The 24,402-nt window shown below is 49.8% G+C and overlaps 1 protein-coding gene across 2 annotated transcripts in view; it reads right to left on the reverse strand.

Annotated features, from left to right (window-relative positions):
* The window catches only part of PTCD2 (pentatricopeptide repeat domain 2), a 41,892-nt gene that overhangs the window by 11,547 nt on the left and 5,943 nt on the right, over positions 1-24,402 (reverse strand). Inside the window, exons 4-10 of one of the 2 annotated variants that reach the window (XM_040979046.1) lie at positions 23,093-23,210; positions 21,970-22,048; positions 21,518-21,609; positions 20,413-20,526; positions 17,480-17,554; positions 10,943-11,056; positions 4,515-4,819 (exon numbers count right to left, since the gene is read on the reverse strand). In XM_040979046.1, coding sequence (XP_040834980.1) covers positions 4,595-4,819; positions 10,943-11,056; positions 17,480-17,554; positions 20,413-20,526; positions 21,518-21,609; positions 21,970-22,048; positions 23,093-23,210 — 817 coding nt within the window. In that variant the 3' untranslated portion in view covers positions 4,515-4,594. Of the gene's footprint in view, positions 1-4,056; positions 4,820-10,942; positions 11,057-17,479; positions 17,555-20,412; positions 20,527-21,517; positions 21,610-21,969; positions 22,049-23,092; positions 23,211-24,402 lie in introns of those variants that run through there. The other variant, XM_040979047.1, reaches the window with a different exon arrangement.

The following is a 24,402-nucleotide window of genomic DNA, read 5'->3' on the forward strand; positions in this document are numbered from 1 at the left end:
GAGTCTGAAACCTGGCAGGGGTGCTCAGCAGCCTCAGCTTTCACAAGCTCCCCAGGTGACTCTGAGGACCACAGCCTGATCCTCAAGGGGGGCGTGAAAAGGAACAGGAGGAAAATGGCCAGCAAGATTTCACCTCAGCCAACATTGAAGCCCAAACTATCCTTTGAGATCAATGTGCTAGGAGGCTCGTTCCCAGATTCTCAGTATAGCTGGATTTCTTAAGAAACTTGAGTTCATTTGCAAAGCAATGAATGCATGAGTTTGTTGACCTGAATTGCAGCAGGTCAATCTTCATCTCTTCAGTATAATTTCCAAGTAATATTCCCCCAAGAAATTGGTTAAAAGTTCATATTTAATTTCCTGGACCACCCTCAAGAAAATTGCCGACAAAAATTGTCTAGATTAGTCTTGTTCACAACCTCGTCAATTTTTCTGTGGGACTTTGACCACATCCTATGATAAGGACCATCTTCACAGGCAACAAGCAAATTAAATCGAAGGCCCTTGGGTCAATGCTGTTAAAAAATGTTCCACTTGTGGGTGATGGTGGTATAGCACACTAATCCTCCAACTAAAGCGCTGGTATCCCATATGGGCATGGGTTCATGTCCCAGCTGCTCTACTTCCAATCCAGCTCCACAGTTATGGCCTGGGAAAGTAGCAGAGGATGGGCCATGACCATGGGAGATCTGGAAGAAGTTCCTAGCTCCTGGCTTTGGATTGGCAGCCATTTGGGAAATGAATTGGCGGGTGGAAGATCTCTTTCTCTCTCTGTGTGTCACTCATTCTCTATAGATCAAGGATGGTTCAAAGGCTTGGGACCCTGCACCTATGTGGAAGACCGGAAAAAAGCTCCTGGCTCCTGGCTTCGGATTGGCTCAGCTCTGGCCACTGTGGCCACTTGGGGAGTAAACCAGCAGACAGATCTTTCTCTCTGTATCTCCTTCTCTCTGTATATCTGCCTTTCCAATAAAATAAATCTTAAAAAAAAAAAAAAAACCAAAAATCCCATCACATTAAGACAAGCTACAGGGCCAACACAGCATGAGAAGTCAGGAGGGCTTTGATGGGTAAGACTGGGGTAGCCACGTCCCAGTACATGGGACCCTGAGTGGGACCCGCCTGTGCTCTGGGCTCAGTCAAGTCCTCACGTGAAGGAGAAATAAGAGCAAAATGGCTGTTGTCTCTGGACGCTACTAAGATCTGGGATGCTTTAAACACAGCGCTGCATAGCCAAGACACCGGCCTTGACCTCCCTCGATGTGTGTGTGGTACTGGATTCCCACCAACCTGCAACAGCCATCTATATGAAGGCATGATCGACGTAGGCATGTAAGAGAGTTGGGGGTCAAATATTCTGTCCAAATACTGGCCTTCACAGCAAGCTACAAATCACCAAGAAAAACCATTTCACACATAATTAATTCCCCAAGCGCCTCCATGGAACACTTTCTCTTGGGAGGGTTCTGTGGATTGGAATTGTCTAGAATCTGGAGTGAGCATGCTATGCCTTGGGTTCCTCTGGGAGCAGGTGAAAGGTGTGGTTCTTACAGTCCTTTACCAGGTGGGTGGCAGGGAGAGGGAAGGGTCTGGCTATTATTTGCTGCTCACACAATGCCCTACTTAAATTGTGCTCATAAATGGTCATCAGCTACTCACTAGGGCCATGCTGGGCCAGGGTACACTTTGAACACTTTGTGCAAGTTGGGGAAGATAAGGCAAGGACAGGAAGCGGGTCCTATTATTCCCCAAGCCTTTGAAGGTGGACAGAGTCAAATGCCCTTTCCTCTTCCACCCCCCATTCCTCCCCCCCTTTTTTTTAAGATTCCATGAAAGCAAAGCGTTCTCTTGATATTTCTGAAGGGGGGACTCACATGAACTCACAGCCTGCCTGCCAAGGGCAGTGCCATGTCGGATGTCTTCAAGTACTTCCAGTGTGCTGGCCTGGGCAGCCTCACTTTCACTGGGTCATTCCGTCCTCACACCAAGTCTCCAAGTTGGGTGCTACTGTCAAGCTGTAGAGGGTGGTCCCAGATACTTGGCAGAGTCCCTTGTGACACTGGGGCCACAGGCCACCCCAGTAAGCACCCAGAGTTCAAAGTCACTTAACCTGGAAAAGCCTCTTACCTTGACTGAGGAAATACTACAGTTTCAAGTCTTCTTCTGACAGCCTCTGGCTGTCCTGCCCGCTCAGCCTTGGCAAGCATTGGGTGAGGGTCACCCTACCTGAAAAGGGACCCTGGTACAGGTTATCCTCTGCAGACTACCGGTCGTGTTGAGGCTGTTGCCAGAACCTGCTTGGTCTCCTTGTAGTGTAGTCAGCAAGTCCAGCTCTGCCCATTCTCTCCAGTGAATTCTGCTAGTTGTTGCTTCTTGAGATACAACAGGAGGACACTGCCCGAGGTGGGTCCATGACCACCACTTAGCTAATTTGGAGGCTCTTAAGCATCCATCGAGCCCCAGATTTGGACTACAAACAGTTCCTTGCTTCCTAATAAAACAGCCTGCGTTTTAGAAGTAGCGCTCAAGAGGCAACAGAATATATCTCGGCCTGAAGAGACAGAGTCCCCGGGAGGGTGGCCAGTGAGCCTAGCTACATACCAGCTGCTGTCGCTGGAAGGGCTCTGACATACCAGCAAAGGCACCAAAGGGAGAGAAGGAACATCGAGATGAATGACACGGCCAACCCTTTCCCATCTACGTAGAAAACTAAGCATTATGCAGATTTTATTGGGACTTCTTTTGAAACACACAACCTACTTTTGTTTGTGCTGCTGAGAACACAGTACATTCTCAAGATGCTTCGCTAGGAAACTTGTGTTTTAATTATTATTATTATTTATTGAAAAGGCAAGGAGGTAAGACCATCCACCTGCTGGCTCACTTCCAAATAGGTGCCCAGGCAGGCTGGGCCCGGCCGAAGCCAGGAGCCTGGAATCCAAATCTGCTTCTTCCACGTGGGTGGCAGGGAGCCCAGCTCTTGGGCCGTCACCTGCCCGCTCTCAGGGTGTGCAAGAGCAGCCAGCTGCACCGAAAGCAGAACCACCAGGACTTCACCAGACACTCAGAATCCCAAGTGGTGACTTTCCCAGTACACCAAAGACTGACTTTGGAACCTTTTAATTTCTTCTTCTTTTTTTTTAAAGAATTATTTATCTTCTTTTCCCAGTCCCATAGGCTTCGGCAGCTGAGGGTTACTGTGTAGACTCGGCCAAGTCCAAGAACCCTATCACACACAGCCAGTCCTGCAAGTGGCACAGGAATGGCATCAGGAAGCCCCACTCACAGACACGAGCCTCTGAAAGGGGTGGACCTGAGAAGGGCCTGGAGGAGACGAAGGCCAACAAAGCCGAGGCCATGAGTGCCCAGGCTGAGGTCATCAAGGCCATGGTCAGACCCAAGGAAGTGAAACCCATTGTCCCCAAGGGAGTCAGCCGCAAACTTGACCAACTCACCTACACCACCCCAAGCCCAGGAAGCATGCTCATGCCCGCATGGCCAATGGTGTCAGGCTGGCCTGGGCAAAGGCCAAGACCGAACCTCAGATCAAGGCCAAAGCCCAGACCGAGCTCAAAGCCCCGGTGCAGCCTGCACCTGCAGAACCTGCTCCAGCTCAGCCTGCTCCCAAAGGTGCCCAGCCTCCCACGAAGGCTCAGGAGTGACAGCCTCTGCCAGCCACTGCAGGGACAGAAGAACAGATGTGACCACGGGCTGTTGTCCTCTTGTGGTGTTTGTACAAATAAATCCCAGAGTTTAAAAAAATTATTATTTTTATTTGAATGGCAGATTTACAGAGAGGAGGATAGACAGACAGAAGGTTTTTCCATCAGCCAGTTCGTCACTCCCCAAATGGCTGCAGCCACCAGAGCTGAGCTGATCTGAAGCCAGGAGTTAAAAGCTTCTCCTGGTCTCCTCACATGCGTGCAGGGGCCCAAGGCCTTGGCGCATCCTCTGCTGCTTTTCCAGGCCATAAGCAGGGAGCAGCCGTACAGGAATGCTGATGCCACAGGGCAGAGGATTAGCCTGTTGAGCCATAGCACTGGCTCCTAAGAACCTCTATTTTATTTTTGTATTTGAATCAACTTGTCCCACTGAATGATAAATAAACATTTTAAATAAATATGCAACCACTTAATGGTGCTACTGTTTTGCAGAGCAGTGATGGCTGAGCTGGGAAACACGGTGGGCTCTTTACCAAAGCTGGCAGAGAACGGCTCTGGCTGGCTGCAGCTCAGCAAGGGCATGATCTGCCTGCAAGCTACCAACCCAGCAACTTAGAAATCAGTTGGAGGTGACAACGAGAGCGACATTCATTCCCAGTAGTGCTTCCTGGGTGGTGTCCTGGTGGGAGACGGACTGCAGACTCCGATACGACCTGTTTGGGACACAGGTGGCATTGGCCAAACTCCTTTCTTTACTTGAACCTAGAGCTTCCCAAAGAGCAAACAGCACAGTGCCCCGGCTTAGGGAGCTCGGGAGGGCACTAGGTTGGGGGATGGGGAGGGCCTAGGCACCAGTACAGTGTCCAAAGAGGCACGACGTGGGCTTCTCCAGGGGAACAGGTGCTCTAGACGCGAGGTGTCCAAGACGAGGGCTACTCGGCCAGCAGGGACCGGCTGAGTGGCTGGAAGGCCCGATGGCCGACTGTCCTCTTGGTTAATAATGGCACGTGCGACTTCCTGTCTGTGGGAGTGTGGCAGAGCAGAGCATCCAGGCTGTGAGTGGTGACCTGGCCATTCACCTGCAGTGTCCCATAGACTTGTTCAAATCTGGCCGAAAGGGCAGGCACATCTTTCACTCTTTTTCTCACTTCGGCCAGCTGGAAGAAAGCAGGGGGTAGGGTGGTCACTGATTCTGTGCAAGGGCTGTCCCCCTGTTGTGTCCCTGGGGAAGCAGAGACAACGTGTGTAAAAATGTATGGTGCGGACTTGCAGCAGGGAAAACTGGGTTCCTGTGGCACAAACCGGGGTGACTGATACCCAAAAGCGAGGACTGGCATGGGCCAGTCACACCTGGGATCTTCTCTAAGGGTTTCAGATGGCACCGGTGGACAGTGACACACACGGAGAGCCAAATGCCACCAGATACCATGGAAGAGTGACAAGCAGGAGGTAGGGCCAAACTCTCCGGGGTTCTGCAGCCAGCGACCAAGGAGACTGCTGGGAATGATCTACAGGATCGGATGGAGGCTTAGGGGCTCACACAGAGAATGAGTCAGGGTCCAGGACAGTGGAGACCAGGCTGTGGGAGGAAGGACAGGGGCTGAGACCAGGAAATGGTGCAGAATGCGCAAGCAGAGTGCTCTGCGGGGGATGAACCAAGAGGCTGGGCTGCTGCAGGCGTAGAGGCAGCAGAGTGGACACTGGCGACTTCAACGTGGGTGTTGAGTGTGCCAAGAGGGACAGAAGGGGACGGCCTGGGCTGCAGGGGAAGACCCATCGCTACATTTCCGATTAGCAACATCGAAGTGGGCGTTCTGAGAAGGCTGTGGACATAGCACGATATTTCCAGAGGTTCACGGAAGATGAGACTTAAAAAAATAGGCTTATGTTGGCACAAAAATATTCTTAAATCCATTTTTCTCATACCTACACATTCTGTTCCCATGAACTATTTTAAAGACTTCCTCGTATACACAGGTTATTAAAAAATATATATATATATATATGCACCAAAATAAACTCTCTGAAATCCATTTCCATGTACTTTTAGAAGAGCTCTGATATGAGCCTGGGCCGTGCAGGAGAGGCCTGATGAGAGCTATAAATAGTAGAGTCATGAGTATATGCAGGGTGCTTCATTCTACCAAAATAGGTGTGCTTGAAATTAGAGTTGGAAGCTATTTCATGAAAAAAAAAAAATTTCACTTAGTTCGACAAGCCCTAAATTTAAATAAGAGAATCAAGCCTCCTTCACTAACCCTCTGATCATCACCTAAATATAGTGTAACATTACCTGCACCTTCCTTTCAAACGAGAGCTCCCACGTGAACCCCAGGACAAGTGCTGTAAAAGCACCTCCTAGCATTCCTTAAAAGAACACTTTGCCCTCATGTTCCAGGTGGAGTGGAATGTGCGGCGTGCGGCTTCCAAAAGCAGCGAAGCGAACACGCCGTGCTCCCGTGTGCGCCGAGTCGGCCCTAACACTACCCAGCTGAGCAGTGTCACTGCAGCCTTCTCACAACCGTGAGCAGAAGGGATACTGCGCTACATTTGTCTGTCCACTTTCCAAACGAGAGAAATCAATGAAGGAACAGCTTGTGCTTGAGCGGCTTCATAACAGCTTTGCAGAAAGTCAACATTTCTTTTCAGCGCTCTGTTGCTGATCACGGCATCTGAGTTCACACATCACGTGTTTTCGAATGGCCGTTGGTCTACACAGTAAACACAGTACTTGTAAAACGGCGGAGGCCTGGGCTGGGTCAGACTTAAGCCAGGAGGAGCCACAAACTCCATTTCAGTCTCCCGCATGGGTGGCAGGGGCTCAAGTTCTTGGGCTGCTTTTCCTTGCTTTCCCAGGTTCATCAGCAGGAAGCTGGATCAGAGGCAGAGCAGCCAGGGACATGAGTCTGCACGCTGAGATGCTGGCACTGCCAGTGGCAGCTGACCGTGCCACACAACACTGCCCCCTCCCTCCTGCCTGCTCCCCGAGCATCTCACAGGGGCCAGAGGAGCATGCTGGACCACAGGGTTATCTCCCCAGGGAAGGTGTTTTAGTTAAGCAGCTTTCAGTGTGGGCTCCAAATGCTTTAGTTGTAGAAACAGGTGACAAAATGCTGATAACCCAAGTCTGAGGAATGACAAGCATCGACGCTGCTGAGAAAACTGAAGCTGTGCTGGTACCACACACTCGTGTGTGCACGCACACACACGGACCCCCGTGCACTTCATAACCTGTTCACATGCCTGTGTCCCCTGCCTTCCACACTGATTCTCCAATGCTCTGGGTGGGTCCTATAACCTACCGAGAGCCAAGGCCTCAGACGGACGGAAGCCCATGTGTTTAGCTTTTTGACAAGCTCTGTGTACCTAGAGGCGGCAGCCCCCCCGGGGAAGAAAAGGGACAGGATTAGAAGGTGCCAGTGTGGCAGGATGAAAGAGCCACTTGCCAGCCATTGGTGATCTGGCCACCCCGGTCACCCCGGCCACCTGCTTGAAGCAGGGTAACAAGAACAAGGGCAGGAGGGAGGACAGGCAGGGAGCACTCCCCGACGTGACTCAGGGTGTGACCACCGCTGAGAACTGGGCGGTCCTTCCCTCTGACCTCGGACACTGGCAGGGATGCAAGGACTGCCACATTTGACGTGACCTGTGATCACGCTCCCCCGGGTAGGTGACGCCATCAGGGAAGCCCTGCTTCATTTGTTTCTTTTTGCTCCCAAGTGTGAGCAACTGCATTATTCTCTTCACTTTCACTTCAATCTGTTTCCTAAATCTACAGAGCATTTACATAGTTGCAAAGTGAAATACTCTGACAAAGTAACATTGTGCCATAGTATCCATGGGGGATTGGTTCCTGGATCCATCCTTATTCAAGTCCCGTAGAAGTAATGGGGCAGCCTGGGCACAGAAGCCACCCCAGCCTCCTGCACCCCGAAGTCATTTCCACATCATCTGTAAGGCCCTGCACAACCTAAATGCCAGGGAACCAGCTTTTACTATGGTATGATTCTTATTTTTTATTTTCAACCCTTGGGGTCCGGCACATTAGCTTAGCTGCTGAAGTCCTTGCCTTGAGTGCACCGGGATCCCATATGGAGCCGGTTCTAATCTTGGATGCCCTGCTTCCCATCCAGCTCCCTGCCTGTGGCCTGGGAAGGCAGTTGAGGACGGCCCAAAGCCTTGGGACCCTGCACCTGTGTGCGAGACTCAGAAGAAACTCCTGGCTCCTGGCTTTGGATTGGCACAGCAACAGCCATTGTGGCCACTTGGGGAGTGAATCAGTGGATGGAAGGTCTCTGTCTCTCGTCTCTGTATATCTGACTTTCCAATAAAAATAAAATAAATCTTTAAAAAACACATACATTTTCAGCCCTCGGTGGGTTGAATTTGTGCACGGGGAATCCAGATTTGGAGAGTAGACTGTTGATTCAGAAAAGCTACATTTTCATCCTCCCCTTCATGCTTTCAGAACTGTTTTATTAGGTTTTGATATTTGTATCTATTTAAAAAACAATCAAAACTATAAGCATATGTGTGTGTATCCTATGAATGCATGCCTGTTCTATATGTGTGTGTGTCTCATGGATGCACACCTGTCCTGTGTGTGTCCCATGGATGCATGCCTGTCCTGTGTGTGTGTCCCATGGATGCATGCCTGTTCTATGTGTGCCCCACGGATGCATGCCTGTCCTGTGTGTGTCCCACGGATGCATGCCTGTCCTGTGTGTGTCCCATGGATGCACGCCTGTCCTGTGTGTGTCCTATGGATGCACGCCTGTTCTATGTGTGTCCCATGGATGCATGCCTGACCTCTGTGTGTATGTATCCCACGGATGCATGCCTGACCTCTGTGTGTATGTATCCCACGGATGCATGCCTGTCCTGTGTGTGTCCCACGGATGCACGCCTGTCCTCTGTGTGTCCCATGGATGCACGCCTTTCCTCTTTCCTGAAGTACACCATGCTGCTCTGCCTCCAGCTTTTCTCACTTACCAACCTGTTCCAGGAATGCCTGTGCATCAGTCCACTCAGAGCTCGCAGCCATTCCCTATTTCTTTTCAGAGCAGTCCTTTGTCACATCCGTGTTACTCTACCAGTCTGCTAGAGATGGAGGTCTTATATACACAACTGGTCACGTTTTTGCAGTGCCTCTTTGGGCCATACTCCAAAGAGTGGGAGGACTGAGGGAAGCTACCTGTCATGGGGACAGATATGGCCAGATGTCATCCCCCAGCCACGCTCTGCATGACGGGAGCTTTTGCATGCTTTGCACACTGCCACCTCCTCCCGCCCTTCCTTCACACATCTCCCTAGATATCCTTGCTTGGCTGTTCTCTGCATGGAGTCAAAGAGAAGACGCGCAATGGAGCTAGCACTAACTGAGCACCCAGTGCCTCACCAACAGACTGAGTTCCCACTTCTAATCGAAGACAAAAGAAACATCGCCGGGGGACTGTATTTCGTGATTCTCTTAACGCAATGATGAGCACTTTTTCAGATGACTAAAGGCCACTCACAATTCTCTTACCCATCTGTCTAAAGGAAATGACTTTAAAGGGTTACTGATTTTTACTTTGTAATTTTCAAAAGCGGCTCTTTACATATTACAGTTGGCTCTTTGTATGAATAAAAAATGGGAAGCTTATTTAGCTTCTGACTTAGTTTGTGGTATCTTTGATGTCCCAAAAGAGCCTGTAAGATTTTTATATAATCAAGTTATTCAAACCCCCTTTTTAAAATTGATTTGAATTTCACATTGACACACAGATTTTTTTCACTCAGGATATAAAAGAATTCACTAATGTTTTTATCTGGCACTTGCATAGTTTCATTTTTGAATCTAAAATGTCATATCCATCAGTCTTGGTTTCAGCACAATTTGGCTTTTCCACCATTGGCTAGCAACTTATTCCAGCACTTTCCAGAAGAGTCTGTCCATTCTAATCGATTAGAGATGCCAGCCTTTGTGCAAAGGGGCCTCTCGTGCTTGGTCCAAGCCACAGTTAGAATTACGGAAGGTTTAACACACTTTACAAGCCGGTAGGCCTACCACCTCTTACTGCTCTTCTTTCACTGGATTTTCCCAGCTAGTCTTGCTGTGAGTTCTTTCAACTAAATTTTATAGGGGGGGGAAAAAAGTGGCATTTTTACTGAGATCACCTAAGGGATGATATTGCAAAAGTTATAGAAAATCTATACTACGAAAAAAAACTAGGCAAGGATTTCAAAAACTTTTGAAAACAAAACAAATTTGCTTTTCATTCTACTTCTGAATTTTCTGCAGGTTTGTAGTACATGACCACATGATCTTGTGAAGAGCTGATGTTTTAGGACATTGAGTTCCTAGCTAAACATGTTATGCCATGTCTTCTCATCTGAATGGGAGAGACTTTTTTTTTGTAATGAGCTATCTGATTGGTTGCTCAAGGAAATGACCCACAAAGCAGAGGACACTGATAAGCTTCACAAGACAAGGGGAAGGAGGCCATTTACCCTAGTGGTCAACTTGATGCTTGGAACAACCGTTATCCAAATGGGAGTGCTGGGTTCAAGTGCAGGCTTTGGCCCCTGACTCTAGATTCCTGGTAATACGCTCCCTGGGGGCAACAAGTGTTGGCTCAAGTATTCGGGTCCCTGCCACCAACATAGCTGTCCTGGATTGAGTTCCCAGCTCCTACCTTCAAATCGGACAGTTCTTGCCACTGCAGGCATTTAGGGAGATTTTTGCTAGTCCCACACAAATTAAAACATGTATGCAGAAATGTGTCTGTGTCTCTCTCTGTGTGTGTGTGTGTGTGTGTGTGTGTGTGTGTGTGTGTGTAATTTCAACAGTTAGAAAAAAAAGAGTAAGACAGTTCCTGGATTGGAGTGAGACAGAGCGGAAAGGCTCTAGGATCCACTACCCGACTGGCGATGCTAGCTGTGTGCACCACCACGGGGATGCAGGAAGGGAGCTGAGCTGTACAGGGGACAGTCCTCCTCCTCCTACAAAATGGCAAACAAAGTCATCAACTGAGTGAGAAGGGATTAAGAGGAGAGAAAAAGATAAAATGGTCATTCAGAAAAAAAAGAGAGAAAGAGATGTAAACAGCACGGGGAAAAGAATAATGTAGAAGGAAAAAGCTGTCCTTGAGTTTCAGAGGAAGAATGTAAGCCCTGCACTTCCAGGGCAGCAGAGGGGCTGCCGCACGGGGCCAGCTCTCTCCACGGGGGGCTCAGTGGCAGAGATCTTCCCAAGACCACCCATTTAACCTGGGGCGACCTCGAGAGCACACACTCACCACCTCCTCCGAGAACTCCAGTCTTCTCACAAATCTTGACGACCTTCCTCCTGCGGCTTCCCCGAGTGTCTCTACTAGGGCTTCCAACGTGTTGGACTGGATGTGGATCATAACCTGCAGAGAGACAGACACGCAGAGCCAAGCCTGAGACCCAGGGAAGCCTGCAGCGACAGGTGTCCACCTCCTCTGGAGCTCTTTCCACCTCACGCACTTTGCACGGGTTCGGAAAAATGCCTTGAAGGATGCTCACCTGCCGACGCCTGCTTTCTGCTGGTGAATCAAAACACCACCACTGCAAACCCAGCTGAAAATGGGAGGCTGAAATCATGGAGACCACCAGCTGTGTCAGCCTGGGTCAGGGACTTTCAACTTCATTTGTGACCTGGGGAAGGTACCTTTAGGTCACACACAAGCATGCACGACGCAGCAGCACTTGGGGGTACTCAACACTCCGTGCTCTAGATTCAGAGGATATGAGCATCACACGACCTCCTTCAACAACAGCGGCAGAGGGCACCTTGAACTTTACTGGGGACATCAGGGATGCATGCACAATGCATACAGAGGACAGAGCCTTGATGAGGCATTCCTGCCTGTGCCGATCTGTTACAGAACTTCTGCAGTTGGCTACTGCACTGGGCTTTGGGAATGATCCTGCCATTCACCACCATTCACCGGTCCGATCTGACTAGGAGGGAGCTGGCATTGGGGTATAGCAGGTCAAGTTGCCACCTGCGAACTTGGCATCCTATGTGGATAAGAATAACCTAGAAGTCGCCAATGTTAACTGCCATTCATTCTTGGATGTATTATGTTCTAAATGTATTTTTTCTCCAAAAGTTTATTCTGCTCTATCAGTCATGGTATAAAAAATGTCTCTTCATACATGAATGAATATTAGGGAAAAAAAAGAAAACTCCATTTTTAACAAGCACATAGCAAATCATTATAGAAATATAACACATTCCAGGAGGAAGAGAGGGGCAGAGAGATCTACTATTTACTGTTTCACTTCCCCAAATGGCTTTTTTCTTTCTCAAGATTTATTTATTTTTATTGCAAAGTCAGATATACAGAGAGGAGGAAAGACAGAGGAAGATCTTCCGTCCGATGATTCACTCCCCAAGTGACTGCAATAGCCGGTGCTGAGCCAATCCGAAGCCAGGAGCTCTTGTGGGTCCCCCATGTGGGTGCAGGGTCCCAAGGCTTTGGGCCATCCTTAACTGCTTTCCCAGGCAACAAGCAGGGAGCTGGATGGGAAGTGGAACTGCTGAGATTAGAACCGGCATCCATATAGGCTCCCAGTGCATTCAAGGCAAGGACTTTAGTCACGAGGCCATGGGGCCGGGCCCACCAAATGGTTTTAACAATCAGATTGGCCCTTGAGGTTAGCAGCCTGGCACTCTAGCTGGGTCTCCCACATAGGTGGCAGGGACCCAAGCACTTGGGCCATCCTCCACTGCTTTCACAGTTGTATCAGCAGAGGGCTGGATCAGAAGTGGAGCAGCTGGGACTTGAACATGCGCTCACATGGGAGGCCAGCGTAGCAGGAGGCAGCTTAACCCACTGTATCTCATCACCTGCCCCAAGGAGTCATCTTGGATCCTGCAGAACAGAGCGAAGCAATTCCAAGCAGACTAGATATCAATACGAGGAGTTGGATCTAAATCCAGTGCTCTAAAGTGCAGGCAAAATCATGAGCATGGCTATGCTGAGAGACAGGAATTTCTTGAACTTCTGCCAGTCTTTAATCCCTGTCTTCTCAAGGATGTTTGCAAGCACAAGAGAACCAATGTCTTTTCCAGGGCAAAGCAAGTTATGACAAATTTGGGTTCCCTAAGCTCAGGTTCCTCTCCTAAGACTCAACCCACTGTGTGCAAGACACATATGGGGCTTCTCATGCTGCCTTGCAGGAACTGAGGCAAAGGGATGCGATGCAAAAACACCGATACTGTGACAGCTGTCAGGAACTAGCCTTCATCTCCTAGTGGTGGACACCATAGCAGCATCCCTGAGTGGGGCCAGGCTAACCAATCAGCTTGCAAGCAGGCTAAGTCTTGGTGCCATCACAATTCTTTAATACCCATGGTTCATAAAACTCAGTTGCCATTTGGCTGCCAGTGTCTCTCTCCTCAGGGGCAAGGACCAAGCGCCCCGTGGCACACCATGTCTCCAGTTCCTGGCAGCAGCTCTCATTAACTGAACGGGAAGTGGAGAGGGGTCTCCAAGCAATTTGCAAACACAAATCACTAGGGCCCTATGTGAGAAGCCAGGGGCTCCTGGCAAGAGGACATTGTGTCTTTGTCAACTGTCCCCGCTTCTCTTCCCGCCTCCAGCAATGATCTCTGATTGAGCAGGGATCCTGAGAATAAGGTTCCCTCTTAAAACATGTGGATGAAGGGCAATGCCGTTACTGATGAAAGGCACAAACAAAGCTCTGAGTTTTTTTCAAACCAACGTCCGAATGCAGAGTATACTGTGTCACCTTGATCGCACAGCTTTCGAAGAAGAAGCTAGGGCAACTGATTGGGCAAGGAACAGGAGAAACTTGGGCAAGAAGAACTATCTACAAAACATATACTATCTGTCCCACTGCTTTTTTGAAGCCTCAGGAAGTGCGTGCCTGGACACCTGTGACCCAACACGAACTGAGCTTTGAGCAGGAGGAAACATACAGTTCTTGCTTCACTTATTCTCTTACCTGAAGCAGAGGATCACGGTGTAGTATAGACTGCTAAGTCTCCCGTCCACACCCACTCTCCCCTCTTTTTCCATAACAGGACTCTCTAACCTGAGCTGCTCTGGCAAACGATGCACAGATCTGCATTTCCCAAGTTTGTCTTTTTGTTGTTTTTGCAAATTCTGTGTGGACACAGCATCAAGTTTTGGCCAAAGGCACACATGAATACAAGTTGTTTGGGAAATGCCACACCTGACTTAGACTGACTACCTCCAGCTTTCTACATCCAAGAAAAAGAAGGCGCTCCGGCCCAGCATGCTAGCCTAGTGGCTAAAGTCCTCGTCTTGTATGCCAGGATCCCATACAGGCGCCGGCTCGTATTCCAACTGCCCCACGTCCCATCCAGCTCCCTGCTGCTGATCTGGGAAAACAGTGGCAGATGACACAAAGCCCTTGGGACCCTGCATCTGCGTGGGAGACCCGGAAGAAGCTCCTGGCTCCTGGCTTCAGACTGGCTCAGCACTGACTGTTGTGGCTACTTGGGGAGTGGACCAGCGGGTGGCAGAACTTTCTCTCTGTCTCTCCTTCACTCTGTAAATTTGCCTTTCCAATAAAAAACAAATCTTTAAATCTTTAAGCAAAAAAGGAAAAAAAGATTGTATATATGTGGCTTCTTTTTTTTTTTTTTTTGTCTTCACTGCTCCCAACCAAATGTAATTTCTAACCTGTGCATGTGGGTGATGCACCTGCTCCAGGGGACTTAGGGGAGCAGCATCCTCTCTCCTGTCCTGTGTATGCTGCACCAGGAGACCCCACAGTGCAAGCCAGGACGTTACGGTGACCTGATGAGCTAGGAGGAGGCACAAGCCACTCTCACTTATGCTAACAAGTACATGATCTAAGTAGGAAAGGTAATCGCATGTCCATCCCCTCAGATGGTACGTGCCATTCTACAAAGAGCTTCCTTCTGTTTGGGCAGAACGTCACATTTCCAGAGAAAGGATTAGAATTCAAACAGTTAATACTGTGTTGATCACTCTGCCATTTCCGGTTAACCCTTTGGTGCTCAGCAGCATCGCTGAAGCGAGATCACTGCTCTTTTCAAATCGATGGGTTTAAAAGCAGACGGGAGGACAGAGTCGACACCCGTGTGTCTCTTTCACGTTGCTGCCCGATCACTGCATTCGGTTAGCAGGCAGGAAACCACCGGGCCACAGAGGTGCCAGGGAAAAGGCTGAGACAAAGAGAATTAAGTTGGGAGAAAACTAGATACGTTCCACTTTCAAGCGGCAGCAGCACTGGATTTTAGTGGGAGGCAGGCATTTTTAGAGTCGCTCCGAAAAAAATTCACATCCCACACTTGTTTCTGCCAATGCTGACTGGATCCTTGTGTCCCACTGCTCAGGTTCCCAAGCCTTAACGATTACGGAGTTGCCTGAAAGGGTTACAAGTGGCAGACGGACTGGGACAAACTCGGGCCCACCAAATGATTTTGAAGTTCTATGGTAACAAACACCAAAAACCTGACAGATTATCAATTTTGAGAATGGCACCCACCCCCCCACACCCCCCCCCCAGGAAGACAAAACGTACTTATGTTGTTTAGATTGAGCATTTGGAAGAATTTCCTGGGAATTTTTAAACAATAAAATGACCTAAGTTCCTGGAGAACAGATAATTCTTGGGAAGACAAATCTTCCTCCATGGGAAAGGTGATTCATATTCCAGATTCCTACACAGTCCCTGCCCAAGGCAGGCCCGTTCCCAATGCACCACCACCGGCCGACCTTTCCTTCCAGCTCTCGGAGGGGCTGCCCTGGCCCCTGACCCCAGGCCCCGCACCCTGCATCGCTCTCTCTCCTGGGGTTGGAGCGCTCCACTCTCGCAGGCTCCAGGCTTATTTCCACCAGATATATTCTCATCTAAAACCAGTCTTTGCTGGATTCTCCCAGCCACCGTGGAAGATGGGTGTGGACTGGGCTGAGGGATCCGAGCCGGGGAGTGTATTCCAGGCGTAGTACAGCTCTTGACATCCAGGTTCACATCTTTTCTTTTACTGGGAAGGAATGGCTGATTTCACACTTGGGTTAAAGATGCCCATGCAGCCCTACAGCTGGCGCTGCGGAGTGGCGGGTTAAGCCTCGTCTATGGCACCAGCATCCCACATGGGCACCGGTTCAAGCCCCAGCTGCTTCACTTCCAATTCAGCTCCCTGCTAATGCAGCTGGGAAGGCAGAAGAGGATGGCCCCTGTTCCCAAGTGGGGGACCAGAATGAAGTGTCTGGCTTCACTGTGACTACCTGAGGAGTAAACCCACAGATGAAGATCTCTCTCTCCATCCCGCCTTCTCTCTCTGTAACTTGGCCTTTCAAATAAAAATACGTAAGTCTCAAAAAATATCTATATTTCACTACAGCATCTTCACTTTCACACCCGCACTGGAGACAGGCAGATTCCTCAGAGAGTGATAGAAACTGAACTAACAGACAGGAAGTACCTAAGGATGGGAGTCTCAGGTAAATGAAGCAAAAACTAGGCCCTGCCACTGGCTTCAATTTCTCACCTCATGATTCCCCTCAACCTTACCTTCACTCTGTGGAAGCCACTCATGGGCCAGGTGAAGCACCCTCCCCCCTGCACCCACATGCCCTGCATTCCTACCCCACCCGAGGCGGGAGGCCCGCGGATAGTGCCGGGTCCTTCTAGAAAGTCTTCTGGGAATGGATGTGGGGGTGACACCTGAGGACAAGCCTTGTGGGGAGAACTGAAAAATCACCATCACCCCCAGTCTTTCTGGAAGCTTAGAGTTGTTCTAGTCATTGGGTTGACAGATTACGAGGGGATATTGTTTCAGTAACTTTCCTCACGTCAAACCATGACAAGTCAAGTCGATGACCACCGACTGTGTGCCAGGTGCCACGTTCAGTGCTTTACAATCACCCCTTTGGATCCTCACAACAAAAGGGCTGCTACTCTGGCACCTGCTCTTGCAGATCACAGGAACTGTGGAGGAAAATCAACTTTCCTGAGGACCCAGAGTGCACGTGGTTGTGATGAGCAGCTTAGGCCAGCAGCCTCACCAGCACCACTCTCCGGCCCAGGAGTGCACAGCCCCTGCATCCCAGCAAGGCCACATCCTGTCTCCTTCCTGAGGCCGGCCGATGACCTCTTCCTTTCTAAGATGCCCCCTTGGTTTGTTCCTGCTGGGCAGCCCTGTCTTTTCCTCCTCTCCCATTGGCTGTGACCTATTACCCCGGTTCATGGCACAGCGGGTCCTGCAGCCTTCCGCTCTTTCCCGAACATTCTCCTCATCCCAACTCTCTGTTTAAGGACAATCAGGACCCTGGCAACGAGGCTCCAAACAAGAGACACAGGTGGCCCAGAGGACACAACGCGACAGATGGTAGGAGGAGTGAGGGCCATGAGCACCTGCTGTACTCGGCGAGTGTCAGGTGCTAATTCATGCACTGTGGTGCACTAGCTCATTAATCACAGTGACACCACGAGGCAAGGACAGGTTTCTCCAAGGCTCAATGAGAGTCCATTTCTACCCCCCTCACCTCTCTACATCCGACAGCCTTCTTAGACTCCCCTCATGCCTTCAGTGTTGAGCGCGGTTGTTTTTCTGAGTCCATCTGCCTCTCTCACTTATGCATAAGCGCCTGGAATCAGCAGCTGTCCCGACTCCTCTCATGGGGGAGAAGGTGCTGCACCGTTTTGCAAACAGGAGCTCAATAGCAGATGATTCCTTTGAACAGAATGGAGACCTTGGACCAAGAAGTCACTGCACACAAAACAACTCGGCATCATTTCGGCACACGTCGAGTCTTATTTGAAACCCCCCAAAAGTCACTTACATTTAAGTTAATGCAGGCTACGCTTTCCGGATTCATGATTTGGGAAAAAATGGACACGGCTTTCTCCACCTGATTCTAGAAGGGAGAAAAATAGGTTATAGTTCAAGCCAAGATCGTCGTGCCACCATCAAGGTCATTTAGAGGAGCCAGCATACTCGAGGACCCAGGGCTTGGAAGTTCACAGAGCAAAGCTTTTGATGACCAGAAATAAACTTCCTTAAGACACTCCAACCTCAGGTTTGTGAGCGGCTGTTCCAACAGTGACCTGAGCTCAGCCTGGGGATGGAGGTCTCACACCTGCATTCCTCCTTCTCCAGGGGAACTGCCTTTCAGAAAAACAAGCATGAGAAATACAACATGAACCCCGTCTTGGACATCGCCAGCATGCAGAAAACCTCAAAGCCCAGGAGAGGCGGCGGCCATGCCAGAATAGGACAGACGGAGTCGGGCAGGTGCAGCAGATGGCAATCGGAGGAGGATGCTACTGTGCATGTCAGAGCTCAGGGCGATGACCCGAAGGCATGATGGGAAGAGGGAGCACACCGGTCAGGAGTGGGCAACTGAGGATGGTCACAGCTGAGATGTCTCCTTCCCCATGGGAGCAGCAGAGAACTGCCCACTGGCAACTGCACCAACACCTCTTCCCACTGGCTAGGGAGGACAAAAGCCTGGATGCACGCGGACACTGGGTTATACGGAAGAAAAGCCTGATGGACTAAAGAAACTCCGCTTGCTTGTCCGTTCCCTCTCTCTCTCTCTCTCTCTCTCTCTGACATCAATATTCTGCAAATGACTCGCCCTAAGAGAAATATTTTTCAGTGATGAATAATCAAAATAGATGCAGCACATACATGCCATCAAGGTGATTTTTCAATAAAGACTGTGTGATCGATGTGAAGGGCAGAGGAAGGGGGAGACAGAGATGAAATCTGGTTCACTCCCCGGACGGCCAGGACCTGGGCCAGGCAGAGGTCAGGAACTCCACCCTGGTCTCCCGAGTGGGCGGCTGAGGCCCAAGCAGCTGGACCCTCTGCTCTGCCATTGCAGGCACATTAGCCGGGAGTCCAACTAGAAGCAGAGCAGCCGGGACTCAAACTGACACTCTCCTATGCGATGCCAGTGTTGCAAGTGGCACTTTAACCCACTGGATCACAATGCCAGCTCCAAGAGTAATTTTTTCTTTTTAATAAAAAAGGAAAGGAACATAAGAAAAATATTTCCAAAGGTCTAGAGGACGGAAATGAGAAAAAAGAGCAAGACCACATCAATCGGAAGTGGAACAGAGATCATGCCAGCCTTCGCCTTCACAGCAATTCTCATGGAACATTATTCTCCTAAGGAATTTGCTAGAAGACAAGGCCTCAGCCTATCAAGAGAAGGCTGGAAAATCAAGTATGCAATAGAGAAAGATCCTACTGAACTACACACAAGACTGAATCACATGTGGGGACACAATTACAGAACAGTCCAAGTGAACATGGCACAACGAGGGACCAACACTGTGAGAAGTCAGGAAGAAGGGGAGAAAACCAGGTAAGGAGTCAAAGCACCCCCACTTCCTCATCTTCATTATCTGCAGATTGAAAAACAACAACACTGAAAGCTGACAAACCAAGCAGATGTGAGAGGGAAGTGAACACAAGAAGAGAGAAGATATCAACTAAAGTCACATGAGGGAGGAAAATCAGAGAAAAGGGGAATTTGCAAATTTTACCATTTCTTGTATTCGAGCATTGCACTAAAAGAACGGCTAGCAACAGAAGCAAAGCTGAAATGTATGCAGTATCTGAGACACGTCTGAGAGATTTACAAAGATGACTGAAGAAGAGGGGTGCTTAGGAAAAGGTATGGACCAGACAAAAACAAACCCAATCAGATTGAAGAGACAAACAAAACACGGTGACGGATGTGCTGGACATGGTGTTTTAAGACAACACACAAGTCAGGGCAAAAGCCACATACACGACCAAGAAAGACAGTCGAGCGAGGGACACAACTGATGATGAGCCAGCAGCAACATGCACCTGTGCACCCAGTAGTCTAACCCACACCCTGGGGGGAGGAACACTGTGACAGGTGCTTCAAAGGGAAACAGAAAGGCCTGCTGTAGGAGATATCTTAACGGACAGAGCAAGGAGAGAGAGAAGCTGAGGAAACCCAGTGGACACCCGGCGAGGGTATGTCCTCAGCCTGGGTCCTGTCGGGGCTTTTCCCAGCAGCCTGCACAAACAGCTCTGTTTCTCGGATTTCTCATTACCCAGAAGCCAGCAAAGGCCCAGGCACACCTGCTAGGATGTTTCCTCTTACCCAGGGCAAGTGGGAAAGGTGTCTCATTTCCTAAGTCTTGGAATGGGACATCTCGGAGGAAGGGGCTATTCCTGAGACAGGGTGGACGCTCAGCCTTCCAGCTCCCAGGTACCATGACAGAGGTGGCTCCACGCCGAACCCCCTCTTGCCTCGGAGCCTTGCTGGCGTCCACCTATCCGGTGGGGGCAGCAGAAATGATCACAAAAACCCCATCCAAATAGTATCAGCTGGGTCTCACTGTGAGATCCCCTCCCCACTCTGGAGATGAATTCAGCTTTGGACCAGTGTCTCCCTGACAACTCAATGGTCTGGGTCACTTGAAATTTTCATTTTAATGACTCAAGCAGTTCCTCTCAGAGCGCAGCTTTCCTGCCTGATTCTCGATTCTCCACGGGATCTTAACTGATCCCTTCTGAACAAAAATGCTTGTTAGTTTCTCAACAATAAATAACACCCCTCCTTTTTTTCTTGTAGGCATAGTCTTAGGTTGCCATGGCAACAAAGCCATTCATCTCTTGAAGGGAATTTCTTTGCAAGGGAGTCAGGAGGGTAAAAATGCAATAAATGAAGGAACCAAAATACAGTTCTGCCCAATCTGACCACCTCTGTGCACCCCAAAGCCTTACCTGACGGAGCGCTAACGCCACGGCGAAGCAGGCTGCTCTCCTGCAGAGGATGTCTCCTCTGATCAGGGCTTCTTCTCTTAAAGTCATGCAGATTTTAAAAGATTCAGGACTGTCCTGTGCAGAGAGGAGCCTGCTTAATACATGCTGTTAATTTAAGTTCTGCAGAATGATGACTGTGTGGTAACAGCAATAGGGAAACGCACAGGGCCTGACCATACAACGGCAGTCACTTGTGTGAGCTTTGGAAATCCAGTTAACCACACCTTCCTATGTACCGAAAACAAAGGGGCCCCAAGCAAGGCAGGAGAACACGGGCCACTGAAAAACTCCCGAAAGAACAGCAACACCACCTGTCCCAAACGAGGGGCTGCTGGGTCACAGTGGCAAAAACCCTGCACTACACAGCCTGTCTCAGGCCACAGAGTCGCTGCAGCTTCCTGTGAGCGGACATGGTCAGCTGTGTGTCAGATGCTCAGATCAAGTCTGATATAGCAGTTTGTGTGCAAGAAGCACTCTGCAATGAAAGAAGCACTCACAGGCCTTGCATCCACAAGGAGCTCATTTTCATGTCATACCCATTTATGTAAGGCACCCTGTTAGATGCTGGGACACGGAAGGCCCCACAACTCCCACAGAGGGGGGTGCAGAATCTGCACCTTGCAAATATAATGTCAGACAATGCCAGAGGAGACACAGAACATATATTTAAGAGAGGATAAATGGTAATCCAACTCCCGCATGATGAGGACAAAGTAGTCTTGGCATCTGCCATGAAAGGCTGGGAAGACTGCCACAGGAGAAGGCACCAGGACTCGGGGATGGAAAGTCCAGAACTACAAAGAGAGACAAGGCACAAACACGGCCTCTCCTGTTCTCACACTCCACATCCTGGCAGGTGCCAAGATGACAACCTTGTCTTTCCCATCATGCAGCTGTCTCACACAGCGAGTCTTCTACCGATGAACACATTTTCAACGGAAGTATTGGCACCAGATGAGAAAATACACATCAGAGGAACTAAACATTATCTATGAACCATCAGTCAATCACTCCTCTTTCCAGTACTACCCCAATGCTCAGAGGGTAAAGGGGAAGACAGCCTTACCAGTTTGTAGCAGATGGCAAAGGCAAGCACATAGGTATCTCTGCTAAATTTCACATCCTGGTCTTTCATCTCTATCAGGACCTCCAGTGCACCTGCCGAAAGGGGAGGCGTGGGCCGCTAGGGTCAGAGTTGCTCTGGCTGTCGGCCCCCGCAGCCCTCACCTGTTCAACACCACCCACCAAAAAGCCACAGCACAGATAATAGTCCGCTTACAGTTGTTGCAAGAATCACAACATGCAACAAAAAGCTAGCAGCACCTTACAACCTGCTACCATTTTAGCACGAGGAAAATCTGGAATGGCACGGGACACCAGGCAGTCTTTGCAAACCCAGACAGGCTGAGGTCTCCGTGATCCGGGCGCTCAGCAACAGAGGTGGCAGCTCTGCACGGTCCTCCTTTCCCTTTCGCATCTCCCCAATGGCTTTCGCAGCAAACAGGCCATAGTACTTACTCTGATATCTGCCTTTAGCAAACAACATCTCCATGAGAATGTTGAATGACGTGGAGTCTGTGAAGAAACCTCGCAATTGCTAATGAAAAAAACAAAACAGTAGTTCAGCCAGCAATTACAACTTTTAAGAAGGTGTTTACACTGCGTCTTGTCTCTTGACGGCTTCTTCTACATCCTGTATCCACTTGGCCTCCTGAATTCTCTAGGGAATCTGGCACACCAGGGATCTATTCTTGAACAAAGTTAAGATGCTGTCATCGCCGCGTGAGCCAGGCCATTCAGAATGGCGTGCTGCTTCGGAGTTTTTAGAAAATCAGATTTATCTTATTTGTTTGAAAGACAAAGGAGAGAGAGAGAGAGACACAAAGAGGAAGAGAAAACGAGATCTTCCATCCACTGATTCACTCCCCAAGTAGCCACATCGGTCAGAGCTGCACTGATACGAAACCAGGAGCCAGGAGCCTCTTCTGGGTCTCCCATGCAGGTGCAGGGTCCCAAGGCTTTAGGCCGTCCTCTACTGCCTTCCCAGGCCACAAGCAGGGATCTGGATGGGAAGCAGGGCTGCTGGGATTAGAATCAGTGACCATATGGTATCCTGGTGGGTGCAAGGCGAGGTGCATGCTAGACTATTGTGCTGGGCCCTAATCCAAGTTTATTTCAAATATAACCCAATAATATAAAAATACATTAAAAAGTGAGACTCATTTGTAATTCTACCCCCTAAAGAAATCTAGTTTAGTGCATTTCCAGATTTTTAATACATATATACTAAAATGCAAAAAAAAAACCCCAAAAACGAACAAAAGAAAGAAAGAAATAGGATCAAAAGCCAGCTGTGCACAGGGGTGCTGGTTTGAATCCTGGTAAATGTCTGGGAAAGCAGACACGTGTTCAGTTCTCGCACGTGCACCCCAGCTGAAGCCGTCGCCTGTCCCTGTACCTCCCATGTCCCTGTCCTGGGCTCTGACTCCCGGGGGACAGAAGCGCAGGGCTGCGTTCATGCCACCCAGCAGTCTGTCTCCACAGAGCGGCCTTGGGAACAGTGTGGGTCCCTCTGCGGACTTGACCCTAGGCAAGCGGAGACCACAGCGGCAGGGAATGTGACCGGCAGGCAGCTACTTACCCGGTCCTTGATGAGCTCCAGCGCGGCCTCCTCCAGATCCAGCTCGTAGCACAGCCTCATGAAGAGGGGGCCGAACTTGTATTCCGCCAGCGTGGCAGCTGTGTTCTCTGCGTGGTACCTGGGAGGCCAGCGGAGTCAGTGAGCCGTGGAAGGCAGGACACAGGAAACAGGATGGCCACACACTGCAGTCCGCACCCCGCCAGGTGCTGGGGTACAATGAAGGCGGAAGACAAGAGCAGATCTCAAGACCGTCTGGGGTCCCCTCTAGTGCGGGGGAACAGACACTGGGACAAACCAAGAGGGGACGGCGTTTGTCAGGAGCGGACACAGCCTGGTCAATGTGAGCCAGGGAGGCAAATGCGCATGTCATCACTCCAGGACCTGAGCAGTGACCCGGCTGGGTCGGCTTAGGAGCCCACGCGGGAACGCAGGGGCCTCCTGAGCAAGGACCCCACCGAGAACAAAGCAAGGGAGAGAGGGAAGGCCTGCGTTCGCACTGGCTTCATTTTCCATCTTGTCTCCCTCTCTGCTGCTCTAAGCTTGAGGCACGTGAGGGCTTCGACCCCCTTGCTGAACAAATAAATCCAAGTGTCATTCTGGAATCCGACCTCTCACTCACGGCTGGTGGACATCTGACTGTGATTTGGGATTTCTGCAGGCAGTCAGAACTGCAGAACTGTGAGTCAGGAAATTTCGAGAATCAATGTGTCCTGCCTTAGACACGAGGAGGACCATCTGGCACCAAAGAACCACGCAATCACACGTAATACAGACGGACAGGGCTGTGGCCGGCACCTGGCTGGGGAGCCACCAGCATCAAAAAGGGAGCATGGGTCACACTCCACTTACAATAAAAATAAGAGTTCAGAATTCACATCCTGATTTTCTATTCTTCTAAGCACCCAGTGGCTCTGAGTTACCAAATGCAGACAAATGGAAAGTGGGATCTCAAATGTGAGACTGAAACACAGAAATCAAGTTTGTGGACACAGTGGGCTCATAAAGCAGAGCACTTTCAGCAGAAATTGTGACAGTCTACACTGACGGGTTTTCAAGTTCATGTCCTCTGAGCCCAAAAAAAGAAATAAACAACACGTTTTAGGAGGCAGTTCCTTATCCCAGTAGTATTTACACTGGTAAAAAAAAAAATTAAAAATTACTGGGCCCAGTGCAGTGCACTAGTAGCTAAAGCCCTTGCCTTGCACATGGCAGGATCCCATATGGGCACCAGTTTGTTTCCCGGTGGCCCCACTTCCCATCTAGCTCCCTGCCCGCGGTCTGGGAAAGCAGTCAGGGTCAGCTCAAAGCTT

The sequence above is a fragment of the Ochotona curzoniae genome, unplaced genomic scaffold (assembly GCF_017591425.1).
Source record: "Ochotona curzoniae isolate NIBS_2020 unplaced genomic scaffold, NIBS_Ocur_1.0 contig_293, whole genome shotgun sequence".
Lineage (NCBI taxonomy): Eukaryota > Metazoa > Chordata > Mammalia > Lagomorpha > Ochotonidae > Ochotona > Ochotona curzoniae.